Source organism: Amblyomma maculatum, chromosome 8 (genome assembly GCF_055883805.1).
Source record: "Amblyomma maculatum isolate TAMU_Amacu chromosome 8, ASM5588380v1, whole genome shotgun sequence".
Lineage (NCBI taxonomy): Eukaryota > Metazoa > Arthropoda > Arachnida > Ixodida > Ixodidae > Amblyomma > Amblyomma maculatum.
In genome coordinates, this window is record NC_139351.1 from 16,522,585 (window position 1) to 16,549,432 (window position 26,848).

Consider the following 26,848-nt stretch of genomic DNA (forward strand, 5'->3'; position numbering starts at 1 on the left):
TGAACAAGTATACATGTCTGCGGGTTGTGTTGAAATTCAGTGTTGTTTGTGAGCTTGACGCCTGTACCGGGTTCCTGAAGGGCAACCGTGGCGACGATGAATTCATTTGTCAGGTAGAGGCGAAGACCAGCCCACTTCTACTTCTTGAGACCTCTGCAGTTGTACTGTGTTAGTGTAAGCGGCTGAGTTGTTCTGGCTCTGGACTTAGGGTTGAAGGCCATGGTCGGAGTCCGAAAATGGGATCACGTTGTCAAGGCTTCCTAGTCCACTAATGACCAACGCAGACATGCAGGAGTCTTCAGAAAAATCGTCGGGAATGAATGTTAAATTTTGAGGGGCGGTTAACATCCCTCATGGCGAATACGCGTGCACGCGCGAATTTTCTCGCATCCATTTTTGGAAAATGTGAGTTACGGCTAGCGTCACCTGTGCAATGACACTCCATCTGACGCGCGATTGTGTCATGGATAATTTTGGGAAGATCAGCCGGCTGTGTTTCAAAAGCGGTGACCCGGGTCTCCAGGGTCGTGAAGCGACTGGATTAGGAAATCTCCTTGTCATGGTTTCCTCCTCGTCGCTCGAAGAGGGCGGAGTAGTGATTTTTGCTTTCAGCGGGTTAAGCTCGCTGGCTAGTTTTTCATTTTGAGTTTGCAAAAGGGCGAGCTCGCGTCTTGGCGGTGGTGGTCAGGGAGGGAGGGGAAGGGGAAGGAGAGAAGAAGAGGCGATCCTCGCTCAGGTGCCTACCTTGGGTTGTTTGCTGGCGGTGCCGCCAGTAGGAGGGCGTACAGCTGGGAACTCCGCGTCTCTCGGTGGTGGCGTTGATGTCGCTGTCTTTCCATTTGGTGGCGTACCACCGCGGTTCTGCGTCCCCTGCTGGCGTTTTGGTTTTGCTGGGGGCCCCGATGTCCTGGGCTTTGGCTGTTGAGGCCTGATTAATTTTTACGTGCACTGGGGGAGCTGGTGAGGTGCGGGCCTCTACAGATTAGGCACACTGGTTTGCATTCACGAGGGCCATCTCCTCAGTACCAGCCCCCACATTTTGGCCACAATGGCCGCATTTTTCATTCACTGGGGTGGGACAATTGCCCGCCCGGTGCCCCAGTGTGCCGCAATGGTAGCACGCTGACACTGTTTTTTGTATCCCCTTACTGGAGTCCGTTCTTCGTTGTAGTGGACGTACCACGGAACGTCACGTCCCGCGAAAGTGAGGTCAGCTGTGTTTGAGTTCCCCAGTTGGTGGACATGGGCGAGTTCTCCACCACGCCACTGCACATTATGTTTCAAGGAGTCACTGGTTTCCAGGTTATGCACAGTAATCACTTCGCGACACACGTTGCCGGTGAGCTTGAGGTGTCCGTAAGTGGGAGCTCTCCTTTGCTGGTGTTAATATCCGTGAGCAGCTTCTGAACTACCTCGGCGTTCTGCTTGCCGCAGACAATATTTTGTTCCCAATTGGAAGAAATGATGGCGTTCGTATGCTGCCTACGATGTATTGGGAAATGGCAGCGCCGAGCTTACCTTGTTGAAACGCTGTCTTGAGGGCGATCGTAGTGCGTGGCTTAATCACGATCACGTAGTCGTCAGGATTCGTCCTGAAGGTGGGGACGAAATCGTTTCTGATGTTTTAGAAGACGCAGCTCGAGCATCTCCCGCATCTGCATTATTCGGAGGAGTCTTAGCACTTTTCCCCCATCTTCTCGTCATTAAACAGCCCTCAGCTGTGGGAGGCTGCTTTGGCCAGCTCGGAGCCGCATATTCAACAGCGGCTTACGTCCTGGGTAGCGGAAGTCGACGCCAGGCGTGACCTAGAGGCCACGAGCAGCAGCCGGAAGGCTACCCACCACTAAACGGCGGCAACATAATTTTGTTTTGGCCTTCTCTAATTTAGTTTTCACCACCACCACCTTGGCTTGGCCGCTCCTCGTGCGTTCTCGACAACTTGAAAAATGGCAGCTTGCTCCGCCGAAATGGGGAATTGGCCATCCTCTGGCTGGCTTATGGAGATAGACGACCCCGACATAGTCGTTGGATCGTAGCCGCGTTTTTCGGGTAGAGCCATGTTATGACTAGCTCCTCCCTACGTGGTGATGCGACCCTTGAGCTTATCTGGATACGATCAGCGGAGGCGAAACGAAGAGGCGTCCGTGCGCTGTGCGATGAGAGTGCACGTTAAAGATTCCCAAGTAGTCTACTCCGGAGCCCGCCACTACGGCACCCTTTTCTCTCTTCCGGCTTTCTCTTCCACCTTCCTCCTTTCCCTTACGATGCGGTTCAGGTGTCCACAGAAACAAGTGTGACCGATACTGCGCCTTTCCTTTCCTGTGAACCAATTATTGTTATTATTATTATTGTTATTATTATTATTATTGTGCCCGCGCTTTTTTTCTTAAGCAAACGTCAAACATGGCGTTGAGCTGCTTCAATGCTTGTCGTCTCTGAATAATATCTTACAGCTGGTAGCCTACCCAGCACCTTCGCTGTAGTCCTGATGTTTTTGCTTTACTGCCCGCAGGGCATCCGGGGCAGTCTGAACTATCACCGAAAGCGAAGCCGCCATGGAAAGCGCCGGTTGCTGGAGCCAGCTGGGGCTAGTGGCATGGCGTCAGGTGTGGCTGATGCGCGTGCGGCGTCACTACATGGTCACGCTGCTTGAGCTGGTATGCATGCTGCTGTTGCTTAGCTCAATGTGGGAAGAGTCAGTGGCGCCGTACCGAGCACGACCAAACAAGGACCAGTTCTTCGACAGTGCCGACGCCATCGAGTTCTGGGGACGGCCCAACGAGTCGTGGTCGCAAGGTTTACTCGCATTTTCACCCAACGAGACCTTCTTTCACGATCTGATTGCTACGGTGTGCAAGAAACTCGGAGAAAAGTGGAGTGAGTGTAAATCGTAAATAGTTTTATAGAAAAAGGTAAGGCGCAGCATATGTTACACAATTTGGATGCCTAAGCCGAGAGTTAGAGAAAAGAGGAAGGTGGAACTGAAGAGAGAAAGAGAGAAAAAGAGGCGCCACAGTGGAGGGCGACACAAGAATTTCTAATGTCTGAAGATCTTTAATGAATGCTGTTTTTAAACTGCTTTCAGCTATTACTTGGGTCAAAATTTGTTGGCACTTCTGGCACACCTACAGTTGAAGCAAGATAATCAGGGACGAAAAGTTAGAGATTTTTCGCCTTGAAAAAGTGGCCGTGGTTTAGCTCTGGTTAACCCTAAATGAATTGCGAAAGCAATGGCGGAAGTTTCTTTTGCCTGCTACATTATTCCCCTATTACGGCCTATCAGTGTAAGGTGCTACATTATCGGGGACACTTAAGCTCATCATTTAAGGGTATGATACGAGAGCTTAAGCAACCAGCCCACAAGTATAAAGCCATGCTTCAACCAAGCCATGGACGTGCCTGCGTGTCGTAGGGGTAAAGAGAATGCAAAATGTTCTGGCAGGCTGATTCTGATATCACTCCTATGCAACAAACCTAAAACACCGATCCGTATCGGTCTTCATCCCTCTCAAGCGGACACTACACTGGACCTTGCATTCTCATCACCGCGTCTTATTCGACGCTGGGAAGTCCTTTCTAATTCTTGGGGTAGTGACCACTTGCCAATCTTGCTCACTCTCAATCGTAAACGTCTTCGCGTTCGGACAACATGCGCGCTTTTCAACTGGGACAAGTTTCGGGCCATTAATCAATCACCTCCCATAAGAAAGGAGACCCGAGTTGACAGCTCCTGTCCGTGGCATAGGGGTAACGTGAATTCAAATGTCATGGCAGGCTGATGGCTCCCTCGACGCTGCCGCGTCAGCCTCCTACGACGCAGTTGTCAAACGCTTCTCCGAGCATTTCTTGCATCCCTGTAATGAACTTGTAGCAACTCGCGCGGCATGCGTCCGGCACGTGCCGAAGAGAAGGAAGCAGCGCCGGCACGAGAGCTGAGGAATGCTACAGATGAGTCATCTCGCTTTCACAAGCGCGTTCAGCAACCTTATGAGAGTGTCGATGCATTTTATGCAGAACTGTTGAAGTCAGTCAAACTTTGCAACTACCCGTCACCGTCGGTGGAAGAACGCTTGGTCCGCGACAGGTTTGTCGTTGGATTGCTCGACACGCGTCTCTCCGAAAAGCTTTGCTGCTCCCCGAAGCCCGAAGCTAACTCTCAAAGAAGCTTGGACGCAAGTTCGTCGATTCGAGGAGGCGGACAAGGAACGCTCACTCGCACAGGCTACCTCGCAAGGCAAGGTCAACATTAATGCTGTGACTCAAAAGTTCTCGCGACGGCCGGTCGACGCCAGAACGCGCTCAACGGACGCTAAGTCGGAACGCTATCGGGACATTCCGGTCTGTTTCGTCTGCGGCCGCGCATATCATGCATGCTCGGAGTGCCCGGCAAAGAACTCTATCTGCAACTGTTGCGATAAGCAAGGTCATTTTGCTGAAATTTGCCGCTCCAAGATAGTCGGGGCAGGCCAAACTCGATGCTATCCAAATGCATGCTCTCGAGTCGCCAGCTAAAGCCAAGTATGTGAATGTCACAGACGACAACTACACAGCTTAGGTCAAAGTAGACAGGTGCCGAGGTTTCCGCAGTCCCAAGTGACTTCCCCGGAGTCCCGGCTGAGCTCGACAAGTTAGATTCTATTTTGACAGGGCCCTGTGGCCAACCTTGGCAACAGCTATCTTGGCAAGGGAAGACCAGCTCCCAGCGTCGATCGTTAGTTACGTTATTGAGTGACTTTCAGTACCTTTACTGGGTCTACCAGCCAACCAAGCTCTTGAAGTTAAATTTTCAGCACTCCTGAGACGCTTCATGCTGAACTGTTCCATGGCCTCGGCACGCTCAGAGATGAGTACACCATTCGCTTGAAACAGATGTGTCGTTCTCAATTAGTGCACATCGACGGATACCAATTCCGCTGCGTGAAGTTGTTCGGCAAGAACTAGAAAAACTAGAAATCGATGGCGTCATTCGCCGTAGTGATAAACCAACTTTGTGGTGCGCCCTTACTCGAGTGAATTCAGCGGCATCACTCCTTCCTACAAACCTTCCTGGTCGTCCCTGGGAAGTTCTGGGCATGAATCTCTTCCAATGGTAGTGGACTACTACTCCCGGTTCCCGGACTTGATGAGACTGAAAAGTAAAACAGCTCCAGTGGTCATTGAGGTGCTCAAAATCCTGTTCACCCGTCATGAGATAAACGCAACAGGCTAATTCAGGTCCGCCCTTTTCCTGACGTGAATTTGCTGCATTCGCTGCATCTTAATGTTTAGACCACATGACCAGTAGTCCTCGATCATTACCCACAGCCTAACGGAGAGGCAGAGCGAATGGTCCGGACATCTTCCGTAAGGGAAAAGATCCTCACTTGGCCCTTATCGGCTATAGAGATAAACCAAGTGTGAGTGGTTTCAGCCCGGCTCAGCTCCTAATGGGAAGGCAACTGAGAACTCGAGTCCCGCCGGATGCAAATCTTCGTCTACACTGGCCTGAAAGGGAGGAGGTAGCCCTCAGCGATGAATTTTACAAGAAAAGGACTGCAAATGACTTCAATCGACGTCATCGCGTCGGGGATCTGCCATCACTTCAGTCCAGTGAACAGGTCTGGGTTCGATCCGACCACGTGCGTGCTACAGGTCTGAGCAAGGCACAGCGTCCAATGTTCTTCGTAGTCCAAACGGAGCGAGGAACGATTCTGCAGCGGAATCACCACCTTCTTCCCTTTGTGCTGAGGGCAGCAGATCCCGCACATCTCCAGCCTCACCCCCTAAATAAAGAGGCAGCAGCACCTGATCCGCCGCATGTTACAGTGGGACCTTCTTCACGTCCTGGTGATGGTGTTGTGTTTACCCGTAACGGCCGCCGTGTAGTATCACTGGACAGCTTAAACTTGTGACTGCCAGCACTCCATCACAACTTTGGGCATTCTTGATATCCTGCATGTTCACAGGAAGCATATCTGTAGCAGAAGCCACGACTTTGGTAGCAAAACGTTCCACTGTTGTTGTTGTTGTTGTGGCTGTAGGAAGAAGGAAAAGAAAATGCACGGGCCTGCTACTGGCACTGTAGCTGAGCCACCTCTGCTGTTGTTGCTGTTGTGGCTGTAGGAAGAAGGAAAAGAAAATGCACGGGCCTGCTACTGGCTATGTAGCTGAGCCACCTCCGCTGCCTCATGCAGACAGAAGAAATAGAGAAGAAATAAAGGAAGAGGGAGAGAAAGACGCGCGCCGCAACAACAGCCGTCGTCCACCACTGAAGCGGTGGCGGGTACAATGACGGCCTACAACAGATAAAGTCGATGGCAGGCTAGCCACCGCCGCAAGCGGTGGTGACCTACCTACCCCAGCCCCATCAGGGGAGTGCAGCCACCTCCGCTGCCTCGTGCGGAAAGGAGAGAAATAGAGAAGGAAAAAAGATGAAGAGAAAGGCGTGCTACTAGATGCACTTTGGGAGGGATGCGAAACAATGCATTCGCTGTAGCCAACATTTTTTTGGGCACGTATGGCAGATTCCGCGACTGTTGCGGTGCTGACTTTGATGTTCGCGACAGCTGCTGGGACTTCTGCCCTACGTTATCTGAAAGTGGTAAGGCATTGTCTTAAGCCCAAGTGTTTGCACCCTCGGAGGAAGCACGTCAAGTTCCATTCTGCCAAACAATGACACGAGGGGAAGATTGAGAGTCTGATTGTGATGTCACCCTCTCATATGAAAGGAGACACCCAGTTGAGCACCCTTTTTGCTGAGTACACGCTTGCCCGAAATACGCCGCTGATTAGCCTATCATAACTGCTATCATCCTCACGCTAGAGAAGGAGAATTGAGCTGCGCTATTCACGGTCCCGGGAGTGGCTCAATTGGTTAAAGCGCTCGGTTGGGGATCCGAGGATTCGAGAGATAATTGGTTCACAGGAAGAGAAAGGCGCAGTATCTGTCACACTAGTTTCTGTGGACACCTGAATCGCGCCGTAAGGGAAGGGATGAAGGTGGGAGTGAAAGTGAAAAGAGAGAAAGGGGAGCCGTAGTGGAGGGCTACGGAGTAATTTCGACCACCTAGGGATCATTAACGTGCGCTGACATCGCACAGCACACGGACGCCATTTCGTTTCGCCTCCATCGAAACGCAGCCGCCATGGTCGGGTTCGAACCCGGGTTACTCACAGTAGTCGGGCGTCTTACCACTCTACCTCCATCTGAGAGATGGTAGTGGTGGTGAAGAACTTTATATTTGGGAGCCTTAAGTGATTAAATGCTAATGACGGGACGGCTCTTGGCTGCGTGTTGTGGCCGGAAGCTGGTGCTTCCCAGCGACACCCAAAGCCCAGTCCGTCATCCGCTTTTGAACGGCCGGGTCAGAGCTGGACACGGCAGCCTCCCATCGCTCGAGGTCGGAGAGTTTCCAAGTGGCTGGAGGGTGGAATTCCGAGCATTTGATTATAATATGCTCAAAATCAGCTTTAGGTGCCCCACACAGGGTGCACTGCGGCGAGAACAGTCCTGGTAGGATCAAAGATAAGAAAGCAGGGGATGGGAATGTACGGGACTGAAGCTGGCGCCACGTCACATGTTGTAGCTTAGCCATAGATTTATGAGGAGGAGGGTAGACGGTTCGTTGATCGCGGTAATGGGGAGAGATTTCGTGATAGGATACCATGCGCTCGCGAGTATCTCCCCGGGCAGTGGCAGTCCCTGCTCGGCTGACGTATCCTCGAGCAAAAGAGTGAGCTGCCTCGTTGCCTGGGTTACCCGTGTGAGCGGGTGCCCATATTAATTGAATAGGGTGTTCGGGTGGGGGGAGGGAGGCGAGGAACCGGAAGGCTGGGGTAGAGATCCGACTGCGAGCGAAGTTCCGTACGGCGGATTTAGAATCGCTAAAGATGGTTGTGGCTCGGGTAGTAGCTATGGCGAGGGCAACCGCCGCCTCCTCCGCCTCCAGGGAAGTGGAGGCAAAAGTTGTACCGGCCGCGACCAGTTGCAAAGAGTTGGAAACAGCGCTGAGGGCGAACGCAGGGCCGGAGGGGTATGAGGCAGCGTCTACGTAAACGGTCTCTGGCTGGAAGCCATAGTGTTTGTGAAGAGCTTCTGCGCGTGCCTTGCGGCGAGCGACATGGTGCTCTGGGTGCATATTCTTTGGCAGGGGATGCACCTTAAGAACGCGGTGTATCGCAGGTGAAAGTGTATGTTATGTAGAACAGTGACCGGGAGGTGAGAGATGGATGCGAGCAAGGATGTTCCGGCCGGTGAGGGTAGATGATAATCGCTTCAACTGGACTGAGCGGTGGGCTTCCGTGAGCTCAGCTAGGGAGTTATGGATGCCCATATGAAGAAGGCGTTCATTGGAAGTGTAGCGGGGTAAGTTGAGGGCGGCCTTGTACGCCTGTCGGATAAGGGCGTTAACCTTGTCTTCCTCCACCCGCGTGAGGAAAAGGTAGTGGAGCGAGTACACAACACGTCTCAGGACAAATGCCTGTACCAGGCGTCTGAGGTCATTCTCGCGCATCCCACGATGGCGATTGGCTATGCGGCGAATGAGGCGGATTGTTTGATGAACCATCACCGTCAGCTTAGTGATGATTGCGGTATTCTTGCCATTATTTTGTATCAGAATACCAAGAATCCTGATGTTGTCCACTTCTGGTATCCGGGTGTTGTCAATTGTCAAGAAGATGGGAGGAGGAGGGCCTTTGTCTGTACTACACCTAGGAGGTCGGAGTATGAGAAGATCCGATTTGGTAGGGGAACAAGCCAAGCCGACATTTGCGGCAAAAGATACTACAATGCCTGCTCCGGCCTATAATGTATCTTCCATGGCGCCAATGTTACCTGTGGTGGTCCACAGTGTAATATCATCGGCGTATAAGGAGTGGTACAGGGCAGGGATTTGGTTGAAGGCGTGTGCCATGGGGATAAGGGTAATATTAAAAAGCAGTGGAGCGAGGACAGAACCCTGTGGGGTGCCAATGCTACCGAGTTTGAAAATGGAGATGAGAGCGAGCCGATGGTGATTTCTGCTGTGCGATGACTAAGAAAGGCGGATATGTACTGGTGGACACGCGAACCGACTTGAAGCGATGAGAGAGCATCTAAAATGGCTGCGTGACGGACATTATCAAAGGCCTTTGTGAGATCTAGGGCAAGAATTGTTCGGGTGCGCTTTGCGTGGCGGGGGTGAAGGACATCTTCTGACAGTTGCAGCAAACATCCTGCGTGGAGAGATGTGGCCGGAAGCCGACCATTGTGTCAAGGAAGAGGTTGTGGTCATCTATGTGGTTCTGGAGGCGTGCGAGCACAACATGTTCAAAGAGTTTGCCAAGACAGGAAGTTAGAGATATGGGTCGGAGATTCTTGATGTCTAGTGGTTTGCCAGGTTTAGGGATAAATGTGATACGGGCGTGTGTCCACTGGGCCGGAAGGGTTCCCGTACGCCAGCATTGGTTGAAGAGGTCCGTGACCGCATCGACAGACGGGTCATCCAAGTTACGAAGCATCTTATTCGTGACTCGGTCCGTCCGTGGAGCTGATGTCGTCCTGAGGCGGTGCATCGCCGCCCTGACTTCAGCTGAAATTTCCTCATCAAGGGCAGGGTTGGGAGAACCGGTGTAGGAAGGGAGGGGGTAGAAGGGGTTGTAGTGATGTACTGATCTTTTAAGGTCTGAAGGAGGACGTCATCGTCTAGGGGAAGGTGATGAATAATGCGGGTAATATTCTTACGCTGCGTGGCCTTGGTGTGCTCAGGATCAAGGAGGTAGCGTAAAAGCGACCAGGTGTCTTTAAGGCCTAGATTACCGCTCATACGATCACAGACCTGCCCTCACTGCTGGTGAGCGAGGACCCTTGTATGAGCTTCAATTTCTTTCACAAGGCGGGAAATTCGCCGTTTGAGGGTGCGATTATGCTTTTGGGACAGCCAGCGTTTCTGAAGGCTGGCGTGTGCCTCCCACATGTGGAGAAGGCGACTATCCGCAGCCGAAGTGTCGTCTGGTTCCGGGATAGTGGATGTCGCCGACTCCACATCCTGTGTGAGATGCCACCCAGGCCTCCAGGTCCACAATGGTGTTCGGGGCGTTTTGCCGTATGCGGCGAAATCGATCCCAATCGACCACGCAGGCCCGATTGCGTTTGGGTGGGGTGAGGGAAGAGATGGAGAGCTCGGAGCATAAAATGTAATGATCCCTGCCTAATGAGTGAGTGGTATTAGTCCAGCGGCTTTCTCGAACGCATTTTGAGAGAGTCAAGTCTGGGCTTGTGTCGTGCTGAACGCTAGATCCAATTCGGGTGGGATAGGAGGTGTCGTTGAGAATAGAAAGCCCTTCGTCCTGAACGAAGGACAAAATTGCCGTACCCTTACGGCAGTTCTTTCGGTAACCCCAGCTGGTATGGCTAGCATTGAAGTCGCCAACCACTAGTAGGGATCTTCCCGCGCTAACTGTGAGGGCTTTCTTGATTGCGCCAATAAGGGGGGCAGGAGGGCTCTTGGGAGGGCTATAGAGGTTGAGAACAAAAAGGGTGTGTGCTTTTCGTGTGCGGGGTAGGAGTTCCAGCAAGAGACCATCCACGTCATTCACCTCAAGAGGGTGTTCGAACGCAGTAAAGTTGCGGTGCACCAACGACGCTACCCTGGATTGAGGCTGGGTGGAGGGCTCGTAAGTAGTATAGTCGCGGAGCTTAACCGAAACAAGCGTCTCCTGCAGCGCTATCGCTGCCGGTATCTCGCTAAGGCATATGGTAGATAAGTGAAGTTGCAGATTATTCCGCTTTGTGCGGAAACCTCTGCAGTTCCACTGCCACACGCTAATTCTGTTAGGGTGTGCCGCCATGTTGGGTGCTATAGTAATAGCTAAAGGGATGGGTAGTACAGTGCAACCTCTGGGGAGAAGCTCACAAACTTGGGTTTGGATTTAAGAACACGAGGCTTCTTGAGCACTTTGACGCTTCTCAATAGCCTCTAGTCATTTTGCGGCGTTCGTCATCCAGTTCTGGGTTTCGGCGAGGAAAGATTGTACAGAGCGTTCCAGGGACTGCATTGCCGTCATAAGGAGGGCAGTCTGGTCTGGCATTGATGGCTCGGAAGTAACTACCCCAGTGGCTATCTTGCGTTTTGCGGGAACGCCACGAGCAGGCGACGTAGCGCGCGAAGAGGACGCGGAGGGGGGAGAGTTTGAAGAAGTTTTGGAAATGGTGGGAGGTGCTTGGGTTTGCAATACTGCAGGGGACGGCTCTCGCCTTAAAAGGAGTTGTAGCTGCCGTTTAAGCTCGGCAATTTCTTGACACTGTTTTTAACTGAGCTTTAAGTTCCGCGTTCTCTCGCTCGAGCGGGGAAGACTGCGGCCTCCAGCTCACCTCTTTCGTCGATTCCTGGACTGTTTGGCCCGGGAGTGGCGGGAAGGACCTCGAGCGGCTTCTGCTGCGGCCATGGCGGGATCCCGTCTTGGAGCGGCTGCGCGTCTTCGAAGACGATCGAAACCGGCTTCTTGATGGTCTAGATGACTTGAGAGTTGTCTCAGGAGGTCGAGCGTCCGAAAGCGTTATCGATGGTGTGGATTTTTTGGATGAGTTTCCGGAGCGTTCGAAGCGCACTTTGCAGCGTTTGGTCCCCGTGAAGTGGGCTTCACCGCATAAGATGTACCTGGGCGTGCAGTCCGGCGTTTGCTTGGGTGGATGGGCAACGCCGCAGCGGAAAAACAGGTCAGTCTTCTCCTTGGGACAGACGTCGGCACGGTGTCCAGGCTTCCGACAGTTGAAGCAAGCTTCAACTTTTGCCTTGAATGGATAGCAAGAATAAATAGTGCCGTAGAAGTTCAGTTGACGCGGTACTTCCGCGGTGTCGATGAACGTGGCTAAAATTGACTTGGTCCTGCCGAGCTGCCGGGCGTCGGCGATGGTGAATATTCTGATTAAGGGCCACAAGGTCTTGGAAGATTTCCTCTTGTGTCTGATTGTAGACGGCTTTGTAAATAATGCCTCTTACGGCGTTGTCGGGGGCCGCGACATAAGCTTTCAGGGGGTACATCTGGTCGTTGAGGCGAAGTCCTTGCATGCGGACAAACTGTTTCATTCGAGTTTCAGAAGGTGTGCTCACCGTGAAAGAGTTGTTGTGCGGGTTGATGCGCAACTTGTCATTGATTCTGGCTTCGTGGTAGTCGACTACTGCTTCAGCACAGATCAGAGGCAGAAGTGCACCTCCATTTATTAGGCGAAGATCCAAGCCCCCGCCCGGTCGGAAAACAACCTTGTAGTCCGATGTCTGCAACCGGGGAAGAGGAGCATGCCTCTTCAGCTTGAGAGTGGAAGTCTTGCCTTTCGGCGCGGAAGCAAGGTTGTCCGAACTTGTCGAGGCTCCAGCAGACGCGGACGCGCCGCTGTCCGAGGCTTGCTTCAGGTTGGGGTAGAGCTTGTTCCAGGCCCGCAACGCACGGGTCCAACGAGGATCGTTATAAAATTCTTCTGGTGAAATATCTTCTTCTTCTACACCAACTTCCATCTTGAAAGATGAAGCAGTAAAGGAGTTTGGGCGATGAGCAGCCGGCGGCGCTAGGCCTAACCGGCAAATGTTTGAGCCCTTGGTGAGTTAGGCCTGACGAGACGCGCTCGGCACGAAGAAGAAATCTTCAAAAGATGAGAAAATATGGACATAGATTGTCCGAAAATGCCTCAAACTGGCGCGGAGCACCTTCACTGACCGATGTGATGGCGATCAGGTCGTTTCAGGTCGTAATTCTGCCACGTAAGTTGAAAACCACAGGAGCCGATGTGAAATACGTCCGCAGGCTCCGAACGCCGCGCGGCCTGCCTGAGAGATGGAAGTTCGATCCCCGGTGGAGACAAATAGCTACGCTTTTTCACGGCGTAGCTGCGACCACCCGATATCTCACTTTGGCTGTCGGAGTGTTGCTTTCGCAACAAAAGGCAAAACGTCTGGCGGAGGAGGAGGAGGACAAAACATCTTTATTTATTTAGTCAGCGAGGGGGAGGGACCCTCAGTCCAGGGTCCCGTTGGCCGTGGCTGCAGTAACAGCGCGGCGAGCCAGCCATTGCTGGCGTTCCGGGCAGGGGTCCTGCAGGGCGGCCTCCCAATCTTCCATGCAGGGGTGGGGGAGAGGGCTTAGAGAAGGGGAACTTGACACGCCCAAACCATGTGGTAGAGCGTTGCCCGCTCACCGCAATGTGGGCAGTTCGGGGAATAAAGGGAGGGGTACCAGATGTTTAGGAGAAATGGTGTAATAAAGGTATTAGTTTGCAGGCGGCGGTAAGTTGCTGCTTCTTGGCCACCCGAGGTCTCCTTTTGGTGGTCGGAGTGTTGCTTTCGCAACAAAACAAGGCAAAACATCTGGCGGGAGCGAGCGGCAGTGGCGCGGCGCCGACTGCGGCGCCACTTGGCGGAGCTCGGCTGAAACGGTGGCTAAGCAACGGCTGTTCAAGGGGATTCGTGCCCACCGGCCACAGGCTACGCCACGAGCTGAAACCTGGCATAATGTTGTTATCGCAACAAAACTTTGAGGTGCCATAGTAATGGCTACAACATTAGCTACAATGGCTTTAAAGTCTCTAAAGGATATGTGGCATGAGAGTCACCAAAGTTAAGTACTCTGGAATAACTACTGTTCTAGAACAGCTTTTTTCGCCTGAGGGCCTTCAACCTTGAGTTGAAAATAAATTGAAATAAAATTGAAAACTTCAATAGCCTAGGATTCACTGCTGTGCATTGACATTGCAAAGTAGATGGGCCCTTGCATGTTGAACCTATCTAAACACGGTCGCCTCCGCCCGGACTGAACCCGCGTTTTCGGGCTAGCCGCCAAGCGTCCATAAGCAAATGAGCCGTTGTGTTGGATAGCTTGACCACGAAGCTATCCTGAACAATTCACGCGCTAGATGTTTCGACCATTCGTCTGTGGTCAGCCTATGTTGCTTGGTGCTTCTGTCTCAAAGTCACAAAACTGGGCGACAGTCCAAACATACCTCGTGTGCACCTGTGAAGAACTCGAGTACACTGCTTTAGTGCGAAGGAAGAACGTGATTGGCAAATACCGTGATGGAGAATGATGCACAGTATATACAGAGGCGTCTCTTTTATTTGGCACCCATCTCGCGATCCTCACTGGTTAGGTTGTGTATTAGGGGAATAGCTGAGTTGGAGGGACAGGCCCACACGATGCAATAGGTGTCCAAAGGAACCGCTTTACAGTGCGTGTAGCAGCTCTTTAACGAAGGGTCAAATGTTTTAGGGCTGCTGGGCACAGCAATGTACTGATGAGAAGGCGGAGAAGGAGTCCTCATCTGGCTTCTTGAGGTCCTTACACAGACTGGGGTAAAGGCGATGGCTATCTTGATAGTACATTGTAATATTTTGCAAGGTATAGACCGGATTAAAATCTGCTTCCTGATCGGATAGGAAGGAAAAAGCATCCCGGTGAGAGAAAGCGCGTTAGTTGGGCGTGCCCGGGCGGCGGCCACCGCCACTGGAGTCCCGAACTGTAGCGATCTCCGCCTAGTGCTTGTCAGGACCAGTCCTTTATGGACTGATCCGAGCACACTGTTGGAAGCGTGATAAAACATTTATTATGCTATGCAAAGGGGCAGGACACTGTAAAGCCTAATAAATATTTTCCCCATCATCACCACCACCACTTCGCGATCGAGTGGTAACTATAGCGCGAAGCACATATGTGCATTTAGAGCTGGTCAAGCTAAATCCAGCTACAGAAAGGTTACGAAGAGAACCGCTCATCCGGCTGCATCCGAGTCCAGCAGTGAAAAAATATGCTTTTAGGGTTTATCCAGCACACATTCATTAAAATACTCCTAAGCATAAACCTTTAGCTGTAGCCGTAGAGCCTACATGCAAAAGTAAATTTCAACTTGGTTTATATGAAAGGAAAATCACAGTATCTGTCACACTTCTGCGCACAGCAGAAACGGGCGTAAGAGAAATGAGGAAGGTAGGGCTGAAAAAAAGGCAGAGAGGTACTATAGTGGAGAGCGGCGGAGTAACTTCGCAAAGCATACGGTTTTGGCTGGTTGGAAAACTTTTATTTCCATTGGGAAAGGGCGTCCTCTTCCCCGCCCCCGGCATGCCCATCCGTTACGCCTCTATCGAAACGCAGCCTCTGGCGGTCGGGCTCGAACCCGAGCATTCCGCTACAGTGGTCAGGTGGGCTGGGCAAAAGGCTTAGTATGCTAGTAGTCAAGTGGGCTGGGCAAAAGGTTTAGTATACTCTTCTCGACGTACAACTGAATCATTCAGTGAGAATAAGGGGGAAGATGGGAGAAAAAGATTGGCGCTGTAGTTTAGTGCTCCGGAATAATTTCGACCAACTAGGACTACCTCAAACCACATGGATACATTTGCGTTTCGCCTCCATAGAAAGGCGGCCCCGCAGTTGAGTTCGCACTCTGGTAACTCCGGGTTAGAAGCCACGTGTCAATCCCTAAATCACTGCTGCGGGTGATGCAATTTAGCTCTACTGCTACCATTCTTCAAGGTCACTCGCGTGCACAAACTAGGTACGGTGCATGCGCCAGTTTCGTCTGCGCCTCGCCACAGCTGCACCGCGTGCACGCTCTCCATCGGCTCTCCACAGGCCGAAACTCGAGTGACGTCAGCCTCGCAATCACGTGACCATCAACTACGCCGCTTGCGCCTCCTCTGCCTCGCCGCTGGTGTACGTAATCCGGTGCTGTCACCACCACTTGACGGTTGCTTAGATAGGGTATATAAGCTGCTTAACTGCGGCTCACTCCCATGGGAGTTGCGGTGCCCGAGCCATCAACATCTATACCTCGTTGCAAGGGTCAGACTGAATTATACTGCCTATGTAGCCCAGCGCGATGGAAACAGCTTACGCTCGTCAACTAGGCACAGCCGGATTGGACTCCTGCCACTGTTTTTTTCGAGAATACGAGCTGCTATAGAAGGATTTTCGCATTTACGCCGGACCTCGTGCCTCCTCAAGCTTGCGCCAGTAGGGTACAGAAAGATAGTTTAACAAACTAGATGGTGCATTGTAACTTGACGAAAGGTAAAAGCACACAGGAAGACACACACTCGAGTGAAGACGACACAGGACACGCGCTAGTCCTGTGTCGTCTTCACTCGAGTGTGTGTCTTCCTGTGCGCTTTTACCTTTTGTCAAGTCGGGTGCAGAAGCACATGTCGAAATTGCTATTTAATAAACCCAGAAGAGAGAAAAATACATTATTCAGGGTTAAATAAACACCTTATGTTTCAGAGCGATGGCTCTACCCCTGTTATGATCATACCCCGGTGAGTTATGACCTCTGGCTTCGCAGTTAGACCTCTATAGAGCCACAGATGTTCACAGTCACGTACGCGGCGCGCACACCAGCGATTGTGGAAGGAAGGAATGCAGAGGGTAGTCACGTGTGTCACGTGCCACCGCGGAGGAGAAACAGAGAGAGAGAGTTATTTTAATGGAAACAGGAGATGTCTGCCTGGTGGTAAGGTTGTTGATGCGGAGGGTAAGGTTGTTGATGCGCTGCGCATCAAAGAGGTGGTGTTGATCACCTAGACTATTGTGCGCATGCGCGCACCGCTGATATCGTACGTTGTGGAGAGGAGGAAAGAAGTCACCAGAGGCATTCGTGGCGCCGCAGAGAGGTGGAAGACGGTAATGGAGGCTTCGCGCATGTGCACGCTGCCGCAACAGCTGCGCTCAATCACATGAGATTGGGTGACGGGGGCACGTTGTTCGATCAATGTCATTTGACGCTCTTAACTGTAATGCGCGCCTTGTACGCGTCGTATCTAGAGTCACGGTTCTGGTGCACCTCGTCGCTGACGCAGTAGTTTAGATGCCCAACGATTGCATCAGAGTACTTGGGTTCGAACCCGACCGCCGGCGGCTGTTTCGATGGAGGCGAAACCGAGAGCCATTCGCGTGCCGTGTGATTTCAGTGCACGTTAAAGAACCCGAAGTGGTCCAAACTTCTGGAGTTGACCTTTAAAGCGTCTCTCATAGCCTGAGTCGCTTTATCTTTATTTATTTATGACATACTGCGTGCCAAACATGGTCCAAACAGGAGAGGCACGGTATAAAACAAAGTACAAAAAAACTGACCTTAATCCTAATACATAACTAAATATATTTAGTTCTGTATTCTTGTGGATCAATACCTAGTTCGGAAAAATATAAGAGACTAAGGAATTTAATTCCCGAATTTTTTCTGCGTTCATTCAAGCACTCCAGGTTTGCGTCGTTTACCATAGCAGGTGGAGAGTCTCGGCGTTTATAGCGGTTATAAATAAAACGAACGGCCAATCTTTGAAGTTTTTCTATTTCTACCTTCGTGTGAGGGTCCCACACAATGCTCGAGTACTCCAAAGAGGGTATCACAATGGCTTTGTACGTCTTGTTTCTCAGTGCAGCTGTTGAGCTGCCTAATTTGTTTTAATAAACCTAGTTTTTTTACGAGCCTGAAGAGCCCACGTTATCAATGTGCGCTGTCCATTGAAGCCCGAATGTAACTGTAACTCCTAAATGCTTATATTCCTCGTTTAATTATCTTGCTACCCATGCTGTAAAGAAATTCCAGCCTGTTTTGTTTTATTGGTAAGGCACATTGAGGAATACAAGAGCTCTGTATAAGACAATCAAAGATATCAAAGGAAGCTTCTGTGCTAAGCTGGGCGTGATAAAGGACAAACTAGGCATGGACCTCACTGAAGCCTCCGAGATAAAGAAGAGGTGCAGGAATACACAGAAGAACTGTGCAAGAAGGACCCGGATGTGCAAACCTAACATAAGACGGTTGTGATTACTGATCTCGAGCCGGGCATCCTGGAGTGAAGTTGAATGGGCCTTAGCCAGCCTTGCTAAGAACAAATCTAGCGGAATTGATGGCATTCCAGCTGAGTTGCTTCAAAACCTCAACCATGACGCTTTTAACGTTCTGTATACATTATGTCAGCAAATTTGGACAACCCTGCAGTGGCCACAGGATTGGAGGAGGTCAGTTTACATCCCCATTCCAAAGAAAGGCAGTGCCAAAGATTGTTCCAACTGCCGCACGATCGCGTTTATTTCGCATGCACCCCGCCGGGGTGGCGCAGTGGTTACGGCGCTCGACTACTGTGCCCAAGGACGCGGGATCGAATTCCGGCCTCGGCGGCAGCTTTTCGATGGAGGCGAGAAGCAAGGCGCCCGTGTGCTGTGCGATGTTTGTGCACGTTAAAGAACCCCAGGTGGTCGAAATTTCCGGAGTTCTCCACTACGGCGTCTCTCATAGCCTGAGTTGCTTTGGGACGTTAAACCACATTAACCAAACCAAACCTATTTCGCATGCTAGCAAGGTGATGTTGAAAATCCTCCAAGGTAGGCTCCAGCAGTACGTGGATCGGGAGCTTCCGGACGTGAAAGCTGGGTTTCGCAAGGGAAGAGGAACTAGAGACCAAATTGCCAATCTTCGGTGGATCATGGAGAAAGCAAGAGAGTTCCAGAAACCAATCTACTTCTGCTTTATTGATTATGCGAAAGCGTTTGACTGCGTAGATCACAGCAGATTGTGGCAAGCACTCCAAGAGAGGGTGTTCCAATTCACCTCATCTGTCTCCTCAGGAACCTGTATGAAGGGCAAGAGGCCACAGTCAGAACTGGGCGTGGTCTTACTGATTGGTTCCCGATTGAGAATGGAGTGAGACAAGGCTGCATACTGTCACCCTGCCTATTTAACCTATATACTGAGTGCATCATGAGGAAGGCCGGTCTGGACGACTCTTCAGATGGAGTGAAGATTGCTGGAAAACGTATTAACAACCTTAGATATACGGACGATACCACTTTAATGGCAGAAAGTGAAGTGGAACTCAAGAGACTTCTGATGTGCGTACAAGAAGAGAGTGAGAAGTTTGGGCTTAAACTGAACATTAAAAAGACAAAGATCATGGCGTCTTGCCCTATCAAGTCCTGGAGCATCAATGGACAAGAAGTGGAAGCTGTGACAGATTTTCTCTTCTTGGGCTCCAAGATTACCTCGGAAGGAGACTGCAGCCATAAAATTAGGAGACGCCTGCTTCTGGGAAAGAGAGCCATGGCTAGCCTTGATCGCCTAGTAAAGAGCAGAGACATTAATGGTCTTTCCAGTTGTGATGTTTGGATGCGATATTTGGACTGTGAAGAAGGCTGACTGCCGAAGAATTGACGCGTTTGAATTGTGGTGCTGGCGGAGACTCTTGAGAGTTCCTTGGACTGCCAGAAGATCAAATCAGTAGATATTGTCTACCATAAACCCTGACTGCTCATTGGAGGGTCAAATTCTGAAGTTATAAAGAGCTCAGATACTTTGGGCATCTGATGATATGAGAGGAGTCGCTGGAATAAGTTTTGATGTTGGGAAAGGTTGAGGGTCTCCGGAGAAGGGGTAGGCAGCGAACGCGATGGTTAGATGGCATCCTCGAGGCGCTGCAGATGAAGTTATGTGATGTTAGGGAGATAGTGAGAGGCCGGAAAGCGTGGCGTGATGTGGTCCATAGGGTCACGAAGAGTCGGTCACGACTGAACGACTGAACTGAACTGAAGGCACATGTGAATTGTTTTGTCAAAATAATTATCATGTCCCATTTGTCGTATCATTCTGCTAGCAATTTTAGATTTTCGTTTAGCTCAAGTTGATCAGAAAGAAAATTATGGTTTTAAAAATGGCACAGTAATCAGCGAACAGCTTAATTGAGGCCGGTGAATTCAGTGAATCGACGAGATCATTGATGTAAATATTAAATAAGACCGGTCCTAGTGCAGATCCAGCTGAGGCACACCCGAGTAAACGTCTAAATGTTAGAGCACGCTCCGTCTACCTCTGCATAATTGGAGATATCATCCACAATGTCGTAAAAGTCAATAAAAAAGAACAGATTATAAAAGTGTGCTGGGTCCCCAGCCACGTGGGGATCAGGGGGAATGAAAAAGCGGACGAATGTGCATCACGCGAACATAGCACTGAAACAAATCACGTCAACATACCCCATAAAGACTGTATCAAATTTATAATGACTAAACTAAGAGCTTAATGTCAGGTTTCATGGGATAATGAAACAAATAACATAAAGAGCGCTTTTTTGGAGTGATCTTGTGTCACCTCCGCATTGGACATACACATCTCACACACAGCTTCATACTCCTCGGACAAGAAAAACCTACATGTGAGACATGCAATCAACAACTGACAGTAAACCACATTTTAATATCATGCTGCGGCTGCGGAACAACTGACCACGGCGGCGGTCAGACCTGTGACGCAGCAGGGGGTGCTAAGAAAGCCTGGCTCCGCTGGACAGGCCGCCATTGGAAACTGACCCTGGCAACGTTTAATGCTAGAACCCTAGCTAGTGAAGCTAGCTTAGCAGTGCTGTTAGAGGAACTAGAGGGCATGAAATGGGATGTCATAGGGCTTAGTGAGGTTAGGAGGCCGAATGAGGCATATACTGTACTGAAGGATGGGCATGTACTGTGTTATCGAGGCTTACCAGAGAGCCGGCACTTAGGAGTAGGTTTCCTTGTCAATAAGTATATAGCGGGTAATATAGATGAATTCTATAGTAATAATGAGAGGGTTGCAGGCATCGTAATTAGGCTTAATAAGCGGTATAAACTGAAGGTTGTACAGGCCTATGCACAGTACATGTAGTTATGATGACCAGGCAGTTGAAAGCTTCTATGAAGATGTAGAATCGGCAATGCGAAAAGTAAAGACGCAGTATACTGTACTAATGGGCGATTTCAATGCCAAGGTAGGGAAAAAACAGGCAGGAGACAAGGCAGTAGGTGACTATGGCATTGGCTCTAGGAATAGCAGGGGGGAGTTACTAGTTGAGTTTGCAGAGCGCAATAACTTACGAATCATGAATACCTTCTTCAGCAAACGGAAGAACCGAAAATGGACATGGAAAAGTCCTAACGGAGAGACTAAAAATGAAATAGACTTCATAATGTGTTCAACCCCCGCCATTATGCAAGATGTAGAGGTAGTCGGGAAAGTGCGATGCAGTGACCACAGGATGGTGAGGTGCCGAATTAGCTTAAATCTGAAGAAGGAACGCAACAGATTAGTAAGAAAGAAACCCATAAACGAATTAGCGGTGAGGGGGAGGGCAGAAGAGTTCAGGATCTCGCTACAGAATAGGTTTTCAGCTCTAACTGAGGATGGCGACATTACCCTAGAGGCAAGGAACAATAATTTCAGAGATATCATTACTGAGTGCGCGGTAGAAGTAGGCGGTAGGATAGCTAGAGAGGATACCGGCAAGCTGTCTAAGGAAACGAAAGATTTGATTAACAAACGTCAGAGTATGAAAGCTTCCAATCCAACAGACCAGATCGAATTGGCCGAGATATCAAAGCTAATCAATAAGCGCAAGGTGGCCGATATAAGGAAGTATAACATGGAGAAAATTGAGCATGCTGTAAAGAACGGGGGAAGCCTTAAAGCGGTAAAGAAGAAATTGGGCATAGGCAAAAACCAGATGTATGCGATAAGGGACAAGGCGGGCAACGTCATCACTAATATGGAAAAGATAGTCAAAGTAGCCGAGGAGTTCTATACAGATCTCTACAATAGCCAAAGTAGTCAGGACCGTAATGAGATTGGCGGTAGGGAAAAACAGTCAGACGTTCCACCAGTGACGAAGGACGAGGTCAAGAAAGCACTAGAAACTATGAAAAGGGGGAAATCAGCTGGAGCGGATCAGATAACTACAGATTTGCTGAAGGACGGGGGGGGGGGGGGGGGGGGGATATCGTGCTAGAAAAACTGGCCACCCTGTATACGCAGTGCCTGGTGTCATCGACGATACCGGAACCATGGAAGAATGCAAACATTATCCTCATTCACAAGAAAGGGGACTCTAAGGACCTTAAAAATTACAGACCAATCAGCTTACTGTTTGTTACGTATAAGGTATTTACTAAGGTAATCGCTAATAGAATCAGGACAACCTTAGACTGCAATCAAGCAAAGGATCAAGCAGGGTTTCGGAAAGGGTACTCTACTATCGATCATATCCATACCATCAATCAGGTGATAGAAAAATGCTCGGAATATAACCAGCCCTTATACATAGCATTCATTGATTACGAAAAAGCATTTGACTCAGTTGAAACCTCGGCGGTGATGCAGGCATTGCGAAATCAGGGGGTAGACGAGCCGTACGTGAAAGTGCTGGAAGATATATATAGTGGCTGCACAGCAACCATAGTTCTGCATAAAGAAAGTAACAAAATTCCCATAAAGAAAGGTGTTAGGCAAGGAGACACAATCTCCCCAGTACTATTCACAGCTTGTTTAGAGGAAGTATTCAGAGACTTGGAATGGGAGCAGTTACGGATAAGGGTAGATGGAGAATACCTCAGTAATCTGCGATTTGCTGATGACATTGCCTTACTAAGCAACTCGGGGGATGAACTGCAAATAATGATCGACGACCTAGACAGGAAAAGTAGAAAGGTAGGCTTGAAAATAAATATGCAGAAGACTAAGGTAATGTTCAACATCCTCGGGACGGAACAGCAGTTTACATTAGGTAGCGAAATACTGGAAGTAGTAGGCGAATATGTCTACTTAGGACAGGTAGTAACCGCAGATCCGGACCACGAGAAGGAAATAACAAGAAGAATATGATTGGGATGGAGCGCATTTGGCAAGCACTCACAGATTATGACTAGCAGCTTACCGGTATCGCTCAAGAGGAAAGTATACAACAGTTGCATCTTGCCTGTACTCACCTATGGGGCTGAAGCGTGGAGGCTAACCAAGAGAGTTCTACTTAAGTTGAGGACAACCCAGAGGGCTATGGAACGAAAAATGGTAGGGGTAACATTAAGAGATAGGAAGCGTTCAGAGTGGGTCAGAGAAATAACTCAAGTTACAGACATTCTAGTAGAAATTAAGAAGAAGAAATGGACATGGGCAGGACATGTAGTGCGAAGAGAGGATAACCGATGGTCGCTGAGGGTAACAAACTGGATTCCAAGGGAAGGAAAGCGTAGCAGGGGGCGGCAGAAAGTTAGGTGGGCGGATGAGATTAAGAAGTTCGCAGGGGTCAAGTGGATGCAGCTAGCACAGAACCGGGTTAAGTGGAGAAATATGGGAGAGGCCTTCGCCCTGCAGTGGGTATAATCAGGCTGATGATGATGATGTTGACGACGAAATATGAGGAAATCAGGAGGAAACCTGATGTGTTTCAATAATAAACACATTCTATTTCATTCGTCTTTTGCTAGGAGAAAATGCCATTGTAGAAATTTCTTCTATTTTTGATTTTTTAAAAGAAGTAAAGTTAATAAACAAACTCTGAGTTATTTTTAACAAGAACTGCTTTACCCTGAGTTTGGCGCATGATGGCCTTAGTTGCATATGTGCCATAAAACCCAATACAGCACAACATATTTCGGGAGGTATACATATTGCCTTCATCTTTATGATTAATTTATTATGTGACGCCCAGTCAAAAGCCTTTGAGAAGTCCAGAAATATTTTATCCAGCAGAGTGTTCATATCTCTAAATTTAGCAAATTCATTATTGGTGACAATTAACTGCGTGTTAGTAGAAAAGCCCCTTCGGAAGCCGTGTTGTGCTTTATCTATAATACTTTGCTTATCCAAGAAAGTATTTAGATGTTTCACCAGAATACGCTCTAGCACCTTGCAAGAAATACACGTAAGTGAAACAGGTCGATAATTACTGATTTCTAGAAGGTTACCGTTCTTAAAAAGAGGAATTACACGAGCCAGAAGCCAATCGGTCGGTACTTTACCAGGTTCTAAGAATTAATGAAAAATTATGACAAGAAATCTGCCCATAAGCTCCGCGTATCTCTTAAGAAATATGGTGGGAATTTTGTCCGGAATAGTTGATTTTTTCGCGTCTAGTCGTAGTGGCAGTCCAATTGCACCATCCAAGGAAATCAACAAAGTGCGTGATTCACTAGGTGCGGGAACAGCTTAGCAACACTTGCCTGACTTTGAAAATACGCTTTGAAAATGGCAGTTAAATATTTGTGCTATCTGCCTGCTGTCTGTAACCATATTACCACCCACTGCTACATGCTCAATCCGCCGATGAGCCTTGTTTCCAAGGAACTGCCAGAATTTTCGGGGGCTTTCTGACGCGAACCGGTCAAGAGTTTCAGTGAAATAGCGTTCACGAGATTTTCGCATTCTACATTCGAGGGTTGGTTTTTGGTTCTGAAACTACATCATCATTAATCCGCTTCAATTTTCTACGGCTTTTTAGCCTGCGTTTTATCTGGAGCAGCTCTCTGATTACCCAAGGGCTCCTTGGAAATTTCGAACTTATATACGATTGATTCGTTATTTCTCGCGAGTCATCTTTGACATTCAAGGACAGCCCACCATAAAGCGGTTTGTACTGAAACACAGAACAATGGGAACAGCGTCGACCAACCTTTTTCAATCTCTCAGGAACAAATTTGTCGATACAGCATTGACAGCAGGATTGAAACTTACTCCATAATGCTTCAATTTCATCGTCATGGAATGTAAAAAGGGAATCCTCTAAATAATGCGTGATTTGGAGATCATTGGCAGCTGAGCAATTCTTGATAAAAAATGGGTTTCGGCTTGCAAGATCCCGAGCACCGTGGAAAAACGCAGGCAAAGTAAATAAGGCTGTGGTCAGAAATACCATCGTGAACTTGTGTTGTACGATCCTGACTGTTGTTAGAACAAAAGAAAACCTAAAATTGAGGAAGCAGCATCTGTTACTCGTGTTGGGACAAGAACTGTTTGAGTAAGGTTACGTGCAAGTAGAATGTCAAGCAACACTTCAGAACTGTCGGCGTCAACTGATGCACACTTCATTTCCACCCAGTTGATAGCCGGAAGGTTAAAGTCTCCAGCCACTATAATATTTTGATCACGGTATTTCTCTAAGTGGTCGTAGAGCTTTAGTAAGAATTCTGGTGGGGATCCCGGTGGCCTGTAAACGCCCGCAGTGATGACTGTGCTGCCGCTAAATTCAACTTTGCAAAATACGCTTTCGTGAGCATTGTCAACTTCTGGTAACGCAAAGGATGAAAGCCCTTGTTACACAAGGAGTGCAGTACCTTTGGTTTCACGATCCTTTCGATAGCAGCAATATGAAGGTGGAAATACGCAGTTATCCGGGATATCATCGCGAAGCCAAGTTTCTGTGATGATGGCTACGTGGGGATAATATGACAGCAAAATACATTCAAGCTTTTCTGACTTACTGCGCATACTTTGCGCATTCAAACAAATAATCCGAAAAAGTTCTACGCAGGCTTCTCCTTAGCCTGTCAATCATCTGATTTATTACTTTTACGAAACGAAACATTGCTGTTCTCATCACTGTCCCATATATATATATATATATATATATATATATATGGGACAGTGATGAGAACAGCAAAGTTGTTTCTATACTATGATATATATATATATATATATATATATATATATATATATATATATATATATATATATATATATATATATATATATATCATAGTATAGAAACAACTTTTCGTGAAGAAGTTTCATTTTACCATTCGGTAGTTAAACCTACAAAACAAACCAAACCAATTCTTGCGGCCAGAGTGCATCGACCTTCTGTGGAGGCATCGCGCCGCTTCTGACGATCCGATAATCGTCACATTGGACCACCTTCCAAGATTATACTGCGCGCCGAAGATTTATAATGGAATGCTAAGAATGCTGAGAATTTTAGTCATTTGCTAAGCTAGCCGCACTTCATCCCTTTCTCTACAACGAACAACCTTTTTGCCCTTTATTTCCTTTCGTGACACGAATAGCGCATAGCCTTATGAGAAAAAACTGACATGTCAACCTTCTTGAATCGACACACCACGCTACATCTTTCTCAGTGCAGCCAAACACAATTTAAGAGAGTGAAGGCTCAGGCTGAGCTCTGTAAGCCTCCTTCACGTGCAGGTGCGGACGTAAGTAAACTTAGCACGCTTTTCAGTTATCACGCCTTCTGCACTGCAGTTAAAAAAACAATATTTGTCCAAGTGAAAGGGCACTGGAGTCTACTACAGGTTCGCTCATACCATGATTGCGAGTTCCAATTATGCAACCCGTAAAAAACGTTCGAAGGAAATACAGTGCTCCGTTACTCAGTTTACGTTTTGCCGCACCGGTACGTCACGCTCACAGTAAACATTTCCCGCTAGATTTCGCATCTCACGTGTCGCAGGGCCGGTGCCCGTGAAGGACGCTGAGGCGGCGGCCCAGTTCGCTGACATCGGCGCCGCTGAAAAGGCTGCGGCGGAAGCCAGCCTGAGCGCCGACCAGCAGCAGAACTCCGCTCCCGTGCAACGCCGCATGGCCGTGTGGTTCGAGCGCCCGGCGGCGACCAGCCTCAAGTACCACGTGCGCATCCCGGACGCCGCATTCGACCTGGACGGAGACTACCAGCGCAGCCTGCTTGTGCCCGGATACGCCGATACGGACAGATTCGACGAAATGAGTAAATGAGATGCGACGGGGACAGGGGAAGGGCTCTTTTAGAGCGCAGCTCTTCGGCGTCCGTTCTTGGGTTTCGCGTCGTCGTCGGTGTCGTCGGCTGCGTCGGCCTCGTAACCACCTCCCCCCCCCCCTTTCATCCCCCCAGCTCGAGCCGGCGCTTCAGCAACCGGAGCCTCGCAGGAAGAGGAGGGGGGTGCACTCAGCGGCGAACGATGGGGGCACGAACGCACGCAGCAGCCGGAGAACACGAGGAAAGGAAGGGGGGGGGGGGGGTCACCGGAGGCAGCGCTAGCAGCGACTGACTGATGCTGCTGCCAGTCAAGACAACGTAACTGCTTAGATTGATTGATTGATTTATAGGAAGGGAAAGGCGAG

At 49.4% G+C, this 26,848-nt stretch overlaps 1 protein-coding gene across 1 annotated transcript in view; it reads left to right on the forward strand.

Moving 5' to 3' along the window:
* The first annotated feature begins 2,555 nt into the window (after window positions 1-2,555).
* Window positions 2,556-26,848, forward strand: part of LOC146180615 (phospholipid-transporting ATPase ABCA3-like) — a 131,579-nt gene continuing 107,286 nt past the window's right edge. The window contains exons 1-2 of the mRNA XM_084577788.1: window positions 2,556-2,877; window positions 26,202-26,474. Of these exons, the coding sequence (XP_084433914.1) occupies window positions 2,556-2,877; window positions 26,202-26,474 (595 nt within the window). The remainder of the gene's footprint in view (window positions 2,878-26,201; window positions 26,475-26,848) is intronic.